Source organism: Podarcis tiliguerta (assembly GCF_965153285.1).
Source record: "Podarcis tiliguerta genome assembly, chromosome: 1".
NCBI classification, from domain to species: domain Eukaryota; kingdom Metazoa; phylum Chordata; class Lepidosauria; order Squamata; family Lacertidae; genus Podarcis; species Podarcis tiliguerta.
This window is the reverse complement of record NC_139534.1, coordinates 2,642,756-2,660,987: the sequence shown is the minus strand read 5'-3', so window position 1 is coordinate 2,660,987 and position 18,232 is coordinate 2,642,756. Positions and strand designations below refer to the sequence as shown.

The 18,232-nt window shown below is 43.4% G+C and overlaps 1 protein-coding gene across 4 annotated transcripts in view; it reads right to left on the bottom strand.

Moving 5' to 3' along the window:
• VWC2L (von Willebrand factor C domain containing 2 like) overlaps positions 1-18,232 on the bottom strand; it is a 103,393-nt gene that overhangs the window by 45,940 nt on the left and 39,221 nt on the right. The window contains exon 4 of one of the 4 annotated variants that reach the window (XM_083400135.1): positions 3,584-4,396. The exons of the other annotated variants lie outside the window; for them this stretch is intronic. Coding sequence (XP_083256261.1) covers positions 4,392-4,396 — 5 coding nt within the window. The 3' untranslated portion in view covers positions 3,584-4,391. Of the gene's footprint in view, positions 1-3,583; positions 4,397-18,232 lie in introns of those variants that run through there. 4 annotated transcript variants of the gene reach the window in all.

Below are 18,232 nucleotides of genomic sequence, written 5' to 3'. Positions count from 1 at the left end.
AGGGTGATTTTTCTCTAAACAAAATCATCCAGAAAACCTCCCAGGCTTTGCTCCCTAATGGCTGTGATTAGCCCTAGAAATTTACAAATCACTCCTGCTTCTACAAATCACTCCTGTGTCTGCAAATGTAATGTGGGAAGAGTAGATACGTACAGCTTGTGGCTGGAGGGATGTGGGAATGCAGGAGAAACATGACAGACCACACACAGGATTCCTTTTGGGAGAAGAGGTGGGGTTGGAAGGCAGAGAAAGAGTGACATGTGCGTAACACAGAGAGAAGCAGCAGAACTACAAAACCAACTGCATTTCTTCAACATGAGTCCAGGTGAAATATAAAACAATATAATCATCGCCAGAGTGTGCCTGACATTCTTTTATTCTTCCAACTGGAAGCGTCATTGAAAATTGTTGGTGCCTCTGGCAAAATAGTTCTTCAGTGCTCTGATGTTGATTTCTGCCAGGCCCGATTGTTCCTCTGTCACCAAAGGAACTGTGCTAAAGCGAGAAGATGAGGCCAAGGGAAATTGCCAGCATTCTTGACCTCAGTGATACCCGCTCAGTTTGAAATTTTGTTAACCTTGTCCACAGCCAACAATTCCTGACTTGAGGCAACTTTTCTGCTGCTGGGTTGAATTATACTGTGTTCATGTTCTCACTTGACACATAAACATATCTCTAATGGTTGTACTCATAATCAAGACAGCATGCTCTTATCAGATACAGTGAGAAAAAAATGGTTTCTGTGACCATTAGGCCCTAGTTATCCTGTGCAAAATACCAAAGTTTAATGTGTCTATTTTTCTGGGCACAGTCCATCACCGGAAAGTGCTGCCCCTCCTTCCTTGTATCAGGCTTGCTCCAAGTACTTTGACCCTCCAAGATCATTCAGAGTAGCTCCAGAGAGCACCTCACCTGTTAGAGAAGTCCACAGAAGACTTACAAAGTCTTACCTTGATGCCACCAAATGAATAAGAAGCATTTCAATCATAATCACGCTGCTCAGTGTCTCACTTCGTGAAGTGAGTGACCAAAGTCCTACACAGTGAGTTTTATGAAAGTGCTGGGGATTAAACACAGTCTACAAGAAATCACTTCATCAGCCTCAGCCTGCCGTGTATAAAATGTGACTTCCTAAATTTTTTATTACTATCAACATAGCTGTTGCATACGTAGGATTTGAATACATCTTTTCTAGATGCAAGCCAATACATTATACCATTGGGTAAGGGGCAGCTTACCCTGGTGCTCCTCCCAATGTTGCTGGACCTCCATTAGCCCCATGGAATGATGGGTGTTGTAGTTCATCAACATCTAGAGGGCACCAAATTGGATAACCCAGTGGGCTTAGCAGGGCTGGGGAGCCTGGGGGCCTCCAAATGTTACTGGGCTACAGGTCTTTTCATCCCTGACCATTGGCCATGTTGACTTGGGTTAACGGGAGCTGGGGTTGAGCAAAATCTGGAGGCCCACTGGCTTCACAACCCATCTTTAAAGGGAAAGAAAGGTGCAAAAACGTTTACATAATTAAAAGTGCAATCCTATACATATCCGCTCAAACGTAAGTCTCATTGAATTCAATGAGGTTCCTTATAGGATTGCTGCTAAAAGACAGTGCAGATCCTTCATCCAAATGCATCAAGATAGCTTAATTTGCTTTGAAGTGGAAGGTGGAAGAAATTTCTCATCATATCTAATTCAAGGGTTCATAATATGAAAATACTTAGTCTATGGCTGTCATGGATGAGAGACTTTGACGCTTCAGCACTACTCAAACATATGGTAATGTCCAGGATGAGATTTCAGTAATGATCTCATTTTAAATGGTGTGTGGGTGTAGTGGGGGGGGGGGAGAGTGTGAGAGAGAGAAGAGAGGAGAAAGACTATCCCTGGTTTAGAATTAATGAGTATAGCAGAGACACAGAAGCTGGAAGTGGGTGGGAAACACACAGAGAAAACTTTTAAGTGCCTTCTTAATCTTCAGTTTGCCAAACTCACTTAGCTGTAATATTTAATTCATAGCTTTATTACACCCCTCACTCAGCAAAGTCTCAATTTAATATAAAAAGACCAGATCAAACATTCAGCACTTTACATACTAGGATTCCTTTTCCACATTCTCTTTTCTTCCCTTATGGAGAACCCAATAAGAGAGAATTAAATATGTCCTGAATCAAAAGCAAAGCAACTCTGCAGCTTCGCCTAAACAAAATGCTTGATGAACCAGCATCCATACCCACCTCAAGGCTTAAGATGTACAACTGAATCTAAGCATTTAGAAAGGATGGCTCCTTTCTCCTCTAGACCATTTACAAAGGTGAGCTTCAATATATAAAGAAGCCACGGTGGGGAAATGGATGCTGGACTGGGTGAGCCATTGGTCTGTTTCCAGTGGCACTGGATCTTCCTAACAGTATCATCAATCTTGCATTGTTTGGAATGGATATACCTCACAAGGCTAAGGGAACCCAGATTCAAGCTCCCTTACTCTTCTTCTTCCTAAGGTGTCAGAGACCTGTCCTCTTTTGAATCTGGTCTGCCCAAATGACACCCTCCACTACTCTCTTCCAATGCCAGCCAGTTATTATACCGTACTTAAAGCAGGGGCTTCCAGACAACTGCTCAGTAAGCCTCTATAAGTCAAGGGGAAAGAATCCCTGCTTGTGGATTTCTTTCCTACCTTGTCCACTTTTAGGTAGAAACACACATTTTGACCACATCTGCAGCCTAGTTCTTAATGAGGCGGTCAGTCTGTGCCTCGTATCCTCCAGCCTGGTATCTTCTAAGTTCTGGGATGGTCAATGTTGATTGGCGTTGTTATTCAAAACATCTGGAGGATTCCTGGGGGTTGAGGAAGCCTGTTTTGGTCTGTACAACTTCAAACTCAGGTGGGGGCTCAACATGAGCAAACATTTCTCCATACACAAAAAGTCCTTGCCCAGTAAAGTACACAGGAAGAGGCTAGGCCAAAACCTTCATGTCTGACATGTTGGTGTGGAAGGGTTACTGTTTTTGGTACTGAGGAGCATCCAGAGGCATATTGCCTCCAATCCTGAAGATTCCTTTTAGCTACCATGTCTAGTTACCATTACTCCAATCTGACACCACAACCCAATGCCTATTTCCACAAAAGAACGTCCCATTGAGTTCAATGGCACTCACTCCCAGGTAAGCTAATAGCCTCCTGCAAGTTTAGTCCATCTGGCAACTTGAAGTGATATAGTTCAGACAGCTTTATCATCTCAGTGAGAGCAAAAATGTGATAGGGACACACATGTACTTCACCATCTGTTTCCTAAGTCAAGTTTGACTAAGGTGCCCTACAAGACCATCTTCTTCAACTTTGATTCCACATATATGTAACAGTGACAGCTCAAACTTTGGTGTATGTCAACACTGACATTTGAAAGTTGATAAGCCCAAGCAGACTTTTTGTACACCTGCAAACTCAAGTCATACTCCAGTGAATCTTGACAATCACCTAAACATAAACATTCACAACTGTATGTGTGAAAAGTGAATGCACTATTTTCTGACACTATTTTCTGGCAATTGTAGATATAATAATGAATTTATTGTGCTTGTAAAGGCTCACAATATACAAGGGGTAGTATTAACTGCAACAACAACAACAAATTGAGTGAAAGAATCATCTGATATTTTTCACATATTATTCTGCATCACTTCCTTAAGTCATCAATATCTAACTATGGCAGCCAAATGGGAAAAGGGGGAAGGGCCCGGGCACCTTTAATAGCCGAGGAGATATTTAAAGGTACGGGAGCACGGTCCTCCTTGCCATCTGGTCACCACTCCCCACATTTAATCCTAGCAGCTGACATTTCAATGTGATCTTTCCATCTCTTTGGATTACCTGAATAATGTAAATGGGATGGGGTGGGAATAAAGTGGTGACGGTAGCTTTATTTAGTATATTATCAGGTAGGGATTCAATATGAGTACTAATTGCTGGAGTAGTACTGAGAGAAGACCACTATAGATTTCATCATAGCACCATGAAAAGTATAAGATCAGAAATGAACAGTTGGTTACATTTCTTTGATTACAATCATGAAAGAAGGATGCTGTTAACTACATTGGATGAAATCTCTGATAAGATGAAACAGGTTTTTGTAAATAAAGCACTGCAAGAGTCATGTTTTGCCACTAGTAATGAGTAGTACATTTCAGGGGTGGGTGAGAATTGAAATCCCCAAATTTGGTTGCTTAATATTTGATCCACATCACATTTTTTTTCCTTTTTAAAAAAGTAATTGCTGACTTTTTTGTTTGTTTGTTTCTAGCGGGATTTCCCCAGGGATCCAAACAACTCTTCAGAGAAGTGAATGAAGTCTTCTCTCATCTCTTGTCCTCCCAAATTTTCAGGGTCTTCTTTATCCTGCAACAGTTGTATATAATCAAATGGCAGCTAAAACATCTCCGAAACATCTTTTCATTCTTCAAAGGTTTTCAAAATATTTTTGAACCTTGTGAACCATCCCAGAAATAATTTTGGCAGGGAAATGAAAAAGCTATGGAGAGTTGAGTTTAGTCTAGCAGACAATGAATTACATTGGGATCTGGGAAACTTACAAGTGCAATTGTATTTAATGGGGCTTACTCCCTAGTAAGTATAATATCTCCTCTCTAATTCTGCTAGAGACTCATATCCTAATCCTACTCTGGTGATCTGCCTTGCACGTGACTATTTCGCCCTGATAATGATGTTCATCTACCACACATTAAGTTCAACAGTACATGGATGAGCCTCATCCCATAGATGGCCATTCTTAAGGTCTCCTTTGCTAGATCAGGATATCACCGTAAATCATCCTGCAACATCAATTAACAAGGTGACCATTTCCTATAGCCTATATACCTGAGGATGTTAGTCCCACACCTGTATAGACCAATGATGAACCCATCTTGGATGGATCAGGTACTCATTTACAATAAAATGGGAAAGCAGTCAGATGCCTTGCAATAGGAGTGTGGGATATGTGACCCTCCATATGTTGTTGGATTCTGACTCCCATTAAATCCAACCAGCATGGCCAATAGTCAGTGATGATGGGAGTTGTAGTCCAGCAAAGGTTCCCCACTTGCTTTACAATCTATATTTACCAAACTGGCCTTGATGAAGCTGCTGCTGTTGAAACTGAATATAAAGGGAAGGGACCATCTGTATTATCTGGTGACTGAAATAAAAAATAAAATAAAAAATTGTCCAGTAGCACCTAAGAGACCAACTAAGTTTGTTCTGGGTATAAGCTTTTGCATGCATGCACACTTCTTCAGATACTGCATGCACACAAAAGCTCATACCCAGAACAAACATAGTTGGTCTCCAAGGTGCTACTGGACAATTTTTTAATTTATTTTTGACAGCGTCAGACCACCTGCCTGAATCTGGTGACTGGACACTGCACTTTGAGAGATCCTAAATATTTTCATATTCCATCCCCATAGGCATTAGTAGCTTTACTACTCTCTGCCAGTAGGTTAGACCTGGTAGCTTTAAACAAATATCACTTTGGCCATCATCTTAAAGTTATCACTATTAGAAAGAAAACAATGTCAGTTAGTACACTGAAGTGTGAAGTGTAGCGTCTGAATAACCAAGTAAAAACTCGAAAGTGGAAGCAAGCCAACTTTTGAAATTTCCACCCTTCCAAAGATTGCTGTAGACTGCATTTCCCAATCAGATGAAATCTTTGATCAGATGAAACAGGTTTGATCTTTGCAAATGACACCAAATCTGTAGAGACAACTAATTTGCCACACATTTGTACCAACTGGTGGTGAGGAAATTCTCCTTAGTGCTTGGCAGGACTGATGCAGGCCTATCAAATGGGCTACATGAAGACTGTGCTGAAGTTACTGCTTAGCTGCTGGTATCCAAACATTCTGTCTCGCTACCACTCAGTCTCTTTAGAGAGGAAACTTTGATAAAGTTTGCTGAAGCTTAGGGCATGGAGAGTGCCTTCAAATGCTGGGCCACACACTCCAGAAAGAGGGAGCAGCAGCTGCAGGATTATTGCAAGAATGAGATGGGAGACGCTCCATTTGGGAAACATCACTTAATCCAAGACTCTTAATACGGAAGTGAGTCTGTGGGGAGTCTATGGATTGGCTTACCACAAAACATGAGGAATCTCCACATTAGTTTACAATTAGGATGGCATGAAATGTCTGCCCAGGTGGACATACCTGTCCATGCACACAGCTATTTGCCATATAACCAGAGAGTACTGAGTCTTCCCCAAGCTTCTACTTCCTCACTCTCAATTATGCTAACATTCACAAAGCCTGAGGCAAAATATTAAAGACACAGAGCGCAATTAGGCAGCCAACCCACATTAAACTACAAATAGGCACTCTAATGACAAATTAGGAGTGGCAGTGCATGAGTGGGCTCTATGTGCTTGTCATCATCACACTTGGAACTTTCCAAAAAGGTCTTTCTGAAGGTTATATAACTTCTTACAAAGAATCAAGGAGTAAAAGTATCATTTAAGGGAGGTGGTGGTGAAGAAGACCAACCATGAATACACAAACTATTGATATGTCCGAGTTGCAGAAAGATTGGCCCATGGATCTGTGGTGCTTTGCAAGTATATCCCTGTGAAATAATGAGAAGGAGATGTGCTCACAATGAAGGGGCAAGTCAGAATCTCCCATCTTCTTTCAGTTTGGGAAAATTCAGCTTGGGGTGAGTTTTTACAGCCTGGCCAGCAGACAGACATAGACCCAGGTTAGATGGGGGGGGGGGCATCCTATTCATGATATTCGATTGAGCAAGCAAATACCAGGATTACTATCCATCTGAAGCAGGACGAGTGTGCACCCAGAGGAGGATGGATCAGGAGATAAGCAGCAGGGCCAAGCAAGGTGAATTATTTGGAGCAGAACATACAGCAGTTGCAATGCAAATGTCAATTTCCAACTTTGGATGCCACAGAGTGACAACTGGCCTAACCTAGGAAGTAGATATATGGCCAACCCACTAGCTGGATGAATGGACTGGAGGTCACTTGGAACTTGACACTTCCGTGGTATTATTGTGAAGTGAAATCTTTTAACCTTGAAGTTCCCTCAAGGCAGTGCTTAAGCACCAGAGAACTTTCTTGATTTAATTTTGGGGCACACTCTATCAAGCTGAAGGAAGAACACCCAAGAGCTTGCCTTGGGATGCCATAGATAATATTCATAGGTGAAGCAGCATGCAAAGTAGCCTGAGCCCCAAGACAGTCATATTATTAGAAAGATGGGAGAATACGGCTACTCCTACTCAGTGTTAGGTGAGCAAGATATCACTTCTCCCCACCCCCCTTATCCCAACATGTCCTATCTCTGCCCAGTTCTGTAACACACAATGGCTTCAACACCCCTACTGAAGGTCACAAGACCCAGTCACTTGAGTGATCCACCCGTCCACGTCAGGCCACACTGCCTCTCTGAGGAGGTCTTAGGTCACTTAGGTCACTCTGTTCGCATCCTGAGGATTTCTGTGCCAGATATGGGCAGCTCATTTGTGTCTTACATGTTGATTTTAAATTAATTCAGTAATGAGCAGGAAGTTTATATTTGTTAAGTAAATTAAGAAAGAAGCTTTGGTAAACTATAGAAATGCCATGCATGGGAATAAATGATTATTTACTGTTATTTCTGCCAATGCCCTAAAAGCAGAGGTCATATAAATATTTGTTGCCTATTGAAATAAATGTACATAGCAACCACACCTGGCCTTTTGCTCCTTGCACAAGCAATGCTCTGGCAGATATCAGCAAGAATCTCAAGTGAGCCTTGGAAGGCAGATACAGGAACAGTATTTTCAAAGTCCGTATCAAGTTTGATAATTTACAACTTTAATTATAGAGTCAATGAGAGATTGCCTATGGAACATCTTTCTTCTGTCTGATATTTCATCATGATTCTCTCCACTAGTCTTTGCATCAAGTGATTAATGCAGTGGCCAGGAAGTTTTTCACTGTCAGTGTGTTTTGGTTTTATCTATATTGTAGTGTGATGGCAACAAGCTGAAATTTGCTAAGACCTAAGACTGAAACTACACAAATGGTAGCCCACCCTCATTCCTCACTAACACACTGGCTCCCACTGAAGTTACTGGGGATGTAGCAGAATCCGGTGCACACCCACTCAACCTGCCTAAAGGGTGATAAGGGATGTTGATAGCTGCATAGGTGGTCAGGGGGAAGGAGGGGGAAGAGAAGGAGGCAGTTTTATGTTACCTCCTTCCCCGTCCCCACTGCAGGGGGAAAATGGCAAGAACAAAAGCCAGTTGTTGTTGTTGTTGATGATGGCATACCCTCCAACATTTCTCTGATGAAAATAGGGACGTCCCATTCCATAATGATAATTTTACTATTTATATCCCACACAGCTTACTGTGTTGCCCCAGACACTCTGGGCAGCTTCCAACATATTTAAAAACATAATAAAACATTAAACATTAAAAAACTTCCCTATACAGGATTGCCTTCAGACGGCTCGGGGGTCGTATAATTCCACACTCTCCAACATTTCTCCAATGAAAATAGGGATATCCTAAGGAAAAGTGGGACATTTGGGATCAAATCAGAAACTGGGACGGCTTCTCTGGATCAGGGACATCCCTGGAAAATAGGGACCCTTGGAGGGTCTGTTATGGTAGTGGGGAACAATGAGCACACTGCAGCAGACGTTAAGTCACACTTATGGCATTAGTTGCCTATTGGAAGCAATGGAGTGGGACTTATTCACTTAATTACACATTAATTACAATGAACCTTGGTCAAAACATAGGCTTCAGTGAGGTGCTAAACCTTTTCCTGGGCTTGACCACTCCAGACTTTATGCGGTGGCTCACACAATGCGTTGGTCCTCCTTACCAGATAAAACTGCTACAGTACATATGAAAAATAGCATGTCAAAGGGAAGGTGCTAGCTTTTTTATTGCCCTGATATGTTAGTTTTCTACCTAGAGGGTGGGAGAGCCAGAGAATGCTCAAACACCTTCCACTTGCCCTCCCCCCAGTCTTCAAGAACCCTTATTTCAACCCACCCACTCACCAGTTGGGCTCCTAACCTTCTCCCTGTTGCTACCCACCTACCTTGCTTCAAAAACTCTGGTGGGAGTAAAGGAATTAAAAGAAGGGGGGGTTCCACTCCACACCCACTTCTTATGTGGCTCCTGAAGTCCTGCTACACCAGTAACTAATGTAGTGACTAGAAAACGTAGCTATTCTAGAGCTCCTGACCCCCCCAGGATGTCTTATGGACATTGGTAATTCTTGGAAAACTGACACTTCTCATAGCTGTGCTTCAGGAACTAGAGGAAGAAGGCCTGGGAATATTCTAAGATAGGATAGAGGTCTATTACAATAATGATGGTAAGTTGTATTATCATAAGCGGCCATGATTGATAGAGCAACAGATATTTTGAGGATTATAGATATGTACTTACTTATCTGTACTATATGAGTATATTATACATGTTCTCTAGGTTGTCTTCATTAAAATTTGTAAAAATAAAAAATGAGAGGAAGGAAAAAAGAGACTTATTCACTGCCAGAGCAGCAAGAGCAGCCAGTTACACTAGTGGGTGGCAGGGGTTTGGGGGTAGGGAAGTGTTTGGGTGGTTACTAGGCGGGGGGGGGACATAACTGGACACATGACTTAGAACAGAAATAGTTAATTTACCAGCTCAAGTTATGATTCACACTGGAGGATTGTTGTTGTGGTGGTGGGGGGGGGGGGTTAATGAAAAAAATCTGCACATATTTGTCACCTGATTGAGAACTAGATGTAACTTTTGATGGGTTCTGCCCAACTCCTGGAACCCTGCACAGTAATCTCACTGGAATTTAAGTAATCTAACTGAACGCATAGTTACAGGCAATTTGGCAGTGCTCGTTATTCACAGCAGTGTATCCCCCCCCCAAAAAAAAAACCTGTTTCTGTTCTTGTTATGACTAAGTCAGGGATATGCAGAAAGAACCAATCCACAAGATCAGAATTTCTGCTTACGTTGAGCTCTTCTGTCATTCAAATCTAATGGCAAAATGCTCATTTTGTAACATTTCTCGTCTGCTGATTTAAGCAGCATGGAGAGAGAAAAACAAAACAACTCCCCCCCCCCCCATATAATCTGCAACTATCTCTATTTACATGTACATTTACATGTCTGTGAGCTCTGATATCATACCCTCTAACATTTCTCTGGTGAAAATAGGAATGTCCTATTCTATCATTATTAATTTATTTAGATCCCACACATCTTACTGAGTTGTCCCAGTCGCTCTGGACGTCTTCCAACATATATATAAACACAATAAAATATTACACACTAAAAAACCTCCCTATACAGGGCTGCCTTCAGATGTCCTCTAAATATCGTTTAGTTCCTTATATCCTTGGCTTGGGGATCACATAACTCCCACATTTCTCTGATGAAAATAGGGACATCTTAAGGAAAAGTTGGACATTCCAGGATTATAGCTTCTGTAAATCCGGGACAGTCTCTGAAAAATGGAGACACTTGGAGAGTCTGTGATATATAAGCTATGACTTGTAGTCAGAGTTACATAAATCCCAGTGAACTCAGTGGTGTTTTGGCTGCCAAGGAGCCCCTTCCCTTTGGAATGCAGCCTATGCTGGGCAAAGGAAAATGGAAGAGAATGCTTGGAACAATCTCACAGTGCCAGACTGCACTCAGGAGGATTAAAGGCACCATAAAGATCAATCTCTCAATTATTCCAAAGAAAGACTTCTAAAAAACATACATTCCACTGATATAAAACTACAGCTCCATGAACTACAGTTCAACAGGACAGAGCTTGAGCACAGTTTTTCCCATGCAAAGGGGGATAAATAATAGGGATTACATTGCTTTGCACTGCCTACCAGCTTCCTCTTCCCACACCTCGGTGCTGCACTTGTACAACTCAGCATGGAGGTGGGTGGGGACAGAGCTACCCTGGTTGGTTCTGCCTGTCATTGACTCTGGCGCCACCTGCTGTTGGGCTCCCTGACTTTTGCCCTACAAGTCCCAAAGACAGACCCTCCAAAGGTCCCTATTTTCTAAGGGCGTCCCTGATTTAGAGAAGCCATCCTGGTTTCTGATTTGATCCCGGAATGTCCCACTTTTCCTTAGGATGTCCCTCTTTTCATCGGAGAAACACTGGAGGATATGGTATATACAGTATATTTTAGAATAAATAAACTGAAGGTTTTTCTGTATTTATTTACCCTGCAATAGTAAATAAACTACTCTAGCATCTGTAGCAGACCATGTTAATAAAGTGACCAATATCAGACTCCTTATAAATAATAGAATATTTAATGGATTGCTTAATCTCAAAATGGATTTGGTTTGATCTATGGAATAGCTCAGCTGAAACATCCAGCAACATTTACTATAGATTATGGGGGTAGTGAGTGCATTGGAAGTGAGTGCACTATTTCATGTGTTCAAACTTTCTGAAATGGCACTGGCACACACACACACACACACACACACACCCCAATCTCTAACGAAGATGAAAACAGCAGCAAAAAGGGGCCAGACATTTATGAGGGCGTCTGAGGAGAAGATAGGGGCAATCCCTGGGGAATGGACACTGTGAGTATGTAATCCCTGGGCACAAGCTAAGTGGTACATTCCTACAATCTGACAACTGCTTCAAATCCCATGTGCTGGTAACTTCTGGTTGATCACATGGCTGCAAATTGACTAACCTTTCAGTTGGTTACATCTGTTAAGAGGACATTTTTAGCAACTTCAACACAGCTTGTGTTCACCTCCTCCACCCCGACCCTGCACTTTAAGGCAAGCTTTTGAAATATTTCCTCATTGCAGGAAAATATAAGTATTGGACCAAGCTGGCAAAGTGTCTTTCGGAATCTTACTGCCCCCTGCCCTGTTCCCTCTTAACATTATAGGACAATAGACCCGCGATGAGGGACAGGAGACCTCCTAGGTGCCTCCAACTCTAGGAATGGAAGAGACATTTTATCGGCACCACTTCATAGTTACAAACAAAATTAAATTAAATGAAGAGCTGAAGATGCAGTGAGCAGTCCTGTTCACATCAATCTGGTGAAGCCAGACACGCAGAGCCAAGCAATGGGTACTTTTTTTGTAGCCCAACTCTATAATATCAATGCTGAATTGAGCCGCTGATTCTCCCTGACTACTAAATAACTCTTGTGATGTGCCTCTTTCTTGCTGGTGATGAATAAGCAGGGCCTATATTAAATGAAAATGTGCCAAGGTAATCCAAATTGCATGAACTCTTATTTTGGCATGATTTATTCTGTGCTTGCTAGTTACAGGGAAGAGCAAGCAGCTACACAAGGCTGCTGGAATCCCCAGTGGCTTAGGAAACTTCAGCAGGCAGTGCCCACGGGGCTGCGCATATTTGCAGCTGTTTGAACTTAAAAAAATAAGGAAGTTGAAACACATGCTCAGTGGCATATGCTGCCCTTTTTCTGTGTTCCCACAGAACAGGGGCACTCCCACAGCCATGTATATAATCAATAGCACTGCTGATTTATGCTGGAAGGAAAACACTGGCAAAACAGTGCTGCTTGCTGCTGCTGCTGCTGCTGCTGCTGCTGTTTGGATTCAGATTCTGGCAGTGCTATGACTCTACAGGGCATGAGCATTGAATGAGGTCTTGTTGCACTGGATTTGCCACCCTCCTGCTTGATCTTTGGCTCTCCAGAGCTGACAGGCCTGCTCACAGCAGCGCAGTGGGGGAAGGGATGATTCTTCAGGTGGTCGTTCCTCTTGCACCACAGTGCAGTGGGCAGGGAGAGATCTTTCTTGGTAGGTTTAAGTGCAGCCTGTGGGAGTCAGGGCCATCACAGATTGTGACAGTTGTGAGCTTGATTTTAACAGAAGGAGGCAAATTTTAGACCATGTAAAAGAGGGAGTTAACAACACTTGACAGACTTTTGTTTCAAAAAGTCACGATGAGTAGGAATAACAACTTGGGGCAATGATTTTGTATTCTATCAGTGCCAGGAAACTTGAAATTAAGTGACCTTTCCTCTTAAGACAGAAATGTTGCACATCACCTGGAGCCATCGTCCTTAACATTTGCAGTGACAAATTAGACGATGAGACTGGAAAGGAGGCGCATATCTCTCTGCTCTCAGATTTTAGCCTTTCCGCAGAGTCTGCCTACTAGATGTACAACTCGATTAAGTGGCTCTGTGCAGCCAGCATGGCAAGCGGAACTGCCACTGACATTCTGCAAAGCACAAAATGGCCATTCAGCTTCATTTGGGGAAATCCTGAGAGATCCTGGGGCTAATTCACAGAACCACTTGAATGTGGGAGTGACACACAAATTAGCATGAGAGCCCATCTAGGACAGTCAGGGATGGCCCTACCATTAGGCAAAGTGAGGCAGCTGCCTCAGACATCTGATTTTTGGTATCGGGAAAGGGCAGGGCTCCAACACTGCTAGTTTATGTTTTCTTTTTGGGGGTGCTCTGGCAAGTCTTCCCTCTTAAAGCACAAGCAGTTCTGACAGCAGCACTGCTGGGATCTTTGGAGCAATCAGAACTATTCTTGTGGCTTCAGAATGCACTACAAATTTCAGCTGCTATCTGCAGGAAGCAACTGGAGGAAGAAGAAGAAGAAGAAAGGAGGAGGAGCCTCTTTCATCGCTTGAACACTCCAGCTGTGTGAGAGTTGCCAGGAGGCTGCAGCTCTGCCTCCAAATCCAGTGGCTTTCCTAGCAGCTGTCCATGAGTGCCTCTGTTTCCCCTTCCCTCGTGGAGGAGCCTGTCCAGAGATGTTTATCCCATGCGCCAATCTACTGGTGGGGCTTCCCAAATGGGGCGGACGAGAGGGAAAAAGGAGGTGGCAGCTTGTTCCCAACGCTGAATTTTCTGTATGGGTGTGGTTGTGTCTGTGATTGTGTGTTATGTTATGTGTGTGGTTATGTTAAAGTTTGTGTGTGTGTTGAGAGTGTGCCCGTGTCTATCTTTGGAACTGTGTTAAATGTAAATGTGTGATCATTGGTTCAGGAAGTGTGAGTTAGGTAGGTTTGCATTAAAATGAAAAACTGAACTAATTTCTTCCTAATCCCTACTCACAAGAGGCAGCTACAAAAAAAGAAAGACAGAAAAAGTAAGGATGGCTTTACATTTGTTTTCCTTCGCAGAGCCAAATACCAGTTCCTTCCCACGTATCCTGGTTTAGATGGTGTCATTAGTAAAAGTTCCGCCATCACTTGATTGTTGCAGTTGTCACATGAGAAAAATAGAGTGTAAATTAGGTACCAACTCATGAAAGATGGCAAGACTGGAGGGGAGAAGATGTTTGCTTTTTCCTTTTCCTTTTCCCTTTTAAAAATGTGAATCTTCAGGTCAGGAATGCTAGACTCAACAGCTTTCTGCATTAACCTTACTGCTGCACAGCTTTCTGCTCTTGGCCATTTATAATTAAGAAAGGCATAAAAATCAATCTCAGTGTATTGAGAGGAAATTATTGGCCACTTAACGGCCACAACAGTTTTGCAAGCAGGCATGCTAAACTGCTTAGTGCAGAAAGCACAGCAAAATGCTGAAGGGCTCTTTCCTTGCCACAAAATGACGGTTGTTAACATTAGATTCGTAGGGAACAATCGTTCTAATGGGAATTTGCATCAAACATTGCTCCTGGGATATTTTTTGATACTATAATAGAGAATGAAAATGACATCGTCAGGACTCGGTCACAACCACATTATTAACTCAGACCTGTCATGAATATATTATCTGTGCCAACCCTCAGCTCTGCAGGTAATAACAAAGAGAGTGTCTCTGAGCATATCCAGAGTGTGTTTTCCTCCCCTTTGAACAGCCAGCAACACATATTGGAGATAAAGAAGCAGGGCTTCAGAGTTGTGAGCTCCAGGCAGCAGGTAAAGGTAAAGGTAAAAGTACCCCTGCCCGTACGGGCCAGTCTTGACAGACTCTAGGGTTGTGCGCTCATCTCACTCTAGAGGCCAGGAGCCAGCGCTGTCCGCAGACACTTCCGGGTCACGTGGCCAGCGTGACAAAGCTGCTCTGGCGAACCGGCACCAGAGCAGCACACGGAAACGACGTTTACCTTCCTGCTATAAAGCGATACCTATTTATCTACTTGCAGTTAGGGGTGCTTTTGAATTGCTAGGTGGGCAGAAGCTGAGACCGAACGATGGGAGCTCACCCTGCCGTGGGGATTCGAACCGCCGACCATGCGATCGGCAAGTCCTAGGCGTTGAGGTTTTACCCACAGCGCCACCCGCTGAGGTTTTACCCACAGCGCCACCAGGCAGCAGGTATGAGATGCCAAAAGCTCTCTCCTTAGCAAGAGGCGCTGACACATGGAATGGTGTGTTGACGGGGTCACCAGATAAACAGCTAACCTGTGGCATCCCAGATGCTGCAGAACTCAAATCTCTATCAGCCCCAGCCACCATGGCCATAGGTCAGTCAACACTGCTCTTCATAAATAACTAGAACTAAGCCCTAACAGTCTTTGAAGATTTGCTTGAAGTTGTGCTATTTTTGAGATGAATTTGTAAGTCAGCTGTTGACTGGTCCTTTGCAATTCCATCTATTTTACATCCAAGCTCTGAACACGTGTGAAGGAAGTGCACAAAAGCACCAGGGGTGTCTGAAAGACCACATTCCCTCATAAGAACCTCATAAGAACCTGCCTGGACTCTGAGATCTTGTGAGAAAGGCCCTTCTCTCGGTTCCTCCGCCCTTACAGGTGTGCTTGGTGGGGACGTGGAACAGGGCCTTCTCAGTGGCTGCTCCCAGACTTTAGAACACTTCCTTATAGAAGCTAGACTGGCTCCCTCCTTGCTGTCCTTCTACCAGCAGAAAGGGAAAACTTTCTATTCCAACAGGCCTTTGGGAACTAATTGTTTTTGAGGAAAAGGCTCGTGCTGTGATGTTTTTATTGTTGTCTGTTTCTAAAGGATCTTTTTATAATATTTTAATTCTATTCGTGTTTAATTACATTTTAATTATTTACTTTTTAATGTTTTTAGTTTGTTCTTTTTTTATCTGTGTAAGCTGCCTCAAGTCCCAGACTGAGAAATAGTTGGGATATAAATAAATATAATAATATTCATTATTATAGATATCATCATAGCTATTAAAAGCTGGCATACTTACTTTCCCTCCCACTGGGATTGCCGGGATGTGTGTGTGTGTGTGCGTGGAAAAACAGTCTTCCCTCCTGCTCCACCCTCCTGGCACAAGAGCCCACCTTTCCTCCGGCTTAAGGCCCAGGCCACAGGCAGCCACCACAAGACAGCAAGCAGCCTGTAGCCCCTCCTGTCTTTCCCATAACATTGAGCAAAAGCCCTGTTCAGTTAAGGTGTCCCGATATGAACAGTGTCAAAGCTATTTCCCACTGCTGCTCCCTCCAAATACGTGAACCTTATTCTGATGAATATTCTGTGGCAAAATTCAAAGCCATCTGTAGGAGGAGGATGCAGAGAGGATCCACATTGGGCAAAAGATGCCAGCATTGCAGGGGGCTGGACTAGGTGACCCTGGTGGTTCCTTCCAACTCTACAATTCTACGGTCTACAACCAGAGAGCGAATGGTGGGACATTCCACTTCTGCAAGTCCATAACGCAGAGGCTTAGAAGATCCTTGATTCATCAGGGGCCTTCAAATATAGCGTTATATCATCCTCAATAGATCCCAATAATGTTCATTTACTTCTAAGTAATTCATACTGAAATAAAGGAATAAGCAGGGTTCAGAAGCAGGGTTTTGAATGTGATGTTTTACAGCTCAATTACAGGATATTTACTTAGCACAGATGGAGTGGGATTTTGTGGTGAGCCATGGCCAAAAGAACGGAACAGGAGAAAGTCTGCTGCCATGCCTGAGGATGGGAGGGCAGCACTCTGCCTTCCAGGTTTCAAAGCACAAATAGCAGCCCCACTTTAAGACTGCATGTAACAGCCACCCCAGCGTGGCAAACAGCAGCAGCAAAGCCACCCCCCTCCCCTCGGCTCTTCCATGATGCAGGAACAGGCAAAAAGTGCCACACAATTGATAGAATAGAAGCCCTCGCTTACTGGATGACTTTAAGCCTCAGAGGCATCACTGAAGCTCCTTTCCTTGGCTTGAATATCAATCTTGAGAATGCCTAATGTTTGCCGTTCTTTCCCCCGCCCTTCCGCCAATGCCTGGCACTTTGTACTGTCATGGCAGTTTCCCCAGCGTATCTGATGGACTTCGGGGAGGAGAGGGTAGGGAGCGATTGGGTAGTTATGCTCTAGGTAACGTCCCTGAGGTGTGAGAAGGGCCAGTTGGGGGTCATAACTGGGCTGTGAATGAACCAAGCTCTCTTGCAGACTCCAGTTATGAACTGAACCAGTATTGTCACCCAGCATTCTTTTCAGACTATACTGAAGATGGTTCTAATCATACAGAGCAGTAAAAGTAAGCTTCTGGTCCTCATGTTTGCTAATGCATGCAAGAAAATGTTCAAGCTGTCTCAGCTACAGTTTGAGGCTTAATCACCTTATTCCAGGAGTCTGGCCGTTACTTGCCTTACCCAGTTCCTTGCTGCTTGCCATAATCCCCTACTCCTGCCACTCTTCCATGCATCCTCTGCCCCGGGGCAGAAGTAAAAGCATAATGCCATCTGGCAGGTTGACCTCTGTATGGCTGTAAAGTGGAGCATGTGTTAACACTGGCATCAGGATCTATTATCCCAGCAGCCATGAATCAGATTGCTCTTAGCCAGGGCTGGATTTAGGTTTGATGAGGCCCTCAGCTCCTGAAGGTAATGGGGCCTTTGATATGACCAGCTGTCCTTTGTCAACAACAGATTGTCACTGTTTTTTGTGTTGAATATATGCTATATGGTAAGTTATGGACCATTTGCACATGTTGCCCTGCAACCAGTCCATGCAGAATGTAGGCACCCTATATATAGAAATGAGCAAACCAGTGATATTTTAGGGAGCAGGCTAGCAGGCGGGGCCCATGACTTGCATCATAGGAGCCTATACAACACAAAACACTGTTGCTGTATGTAGGTTTTATTTTATTTGTTTTTTATCTTAAATTTTGGAAATGGACATCCAGGTTTTTTTGGACCCCCCCCCCAAGAGAGTGGGGCCCTAAGCTATAGCTTGTTTAGCTTAGATGTAAATCCTGCACTGCTCTTAGCACAAGCTTAGTCCCAGCTTTTCCTAATGAAGTTAAGTTTCTAAG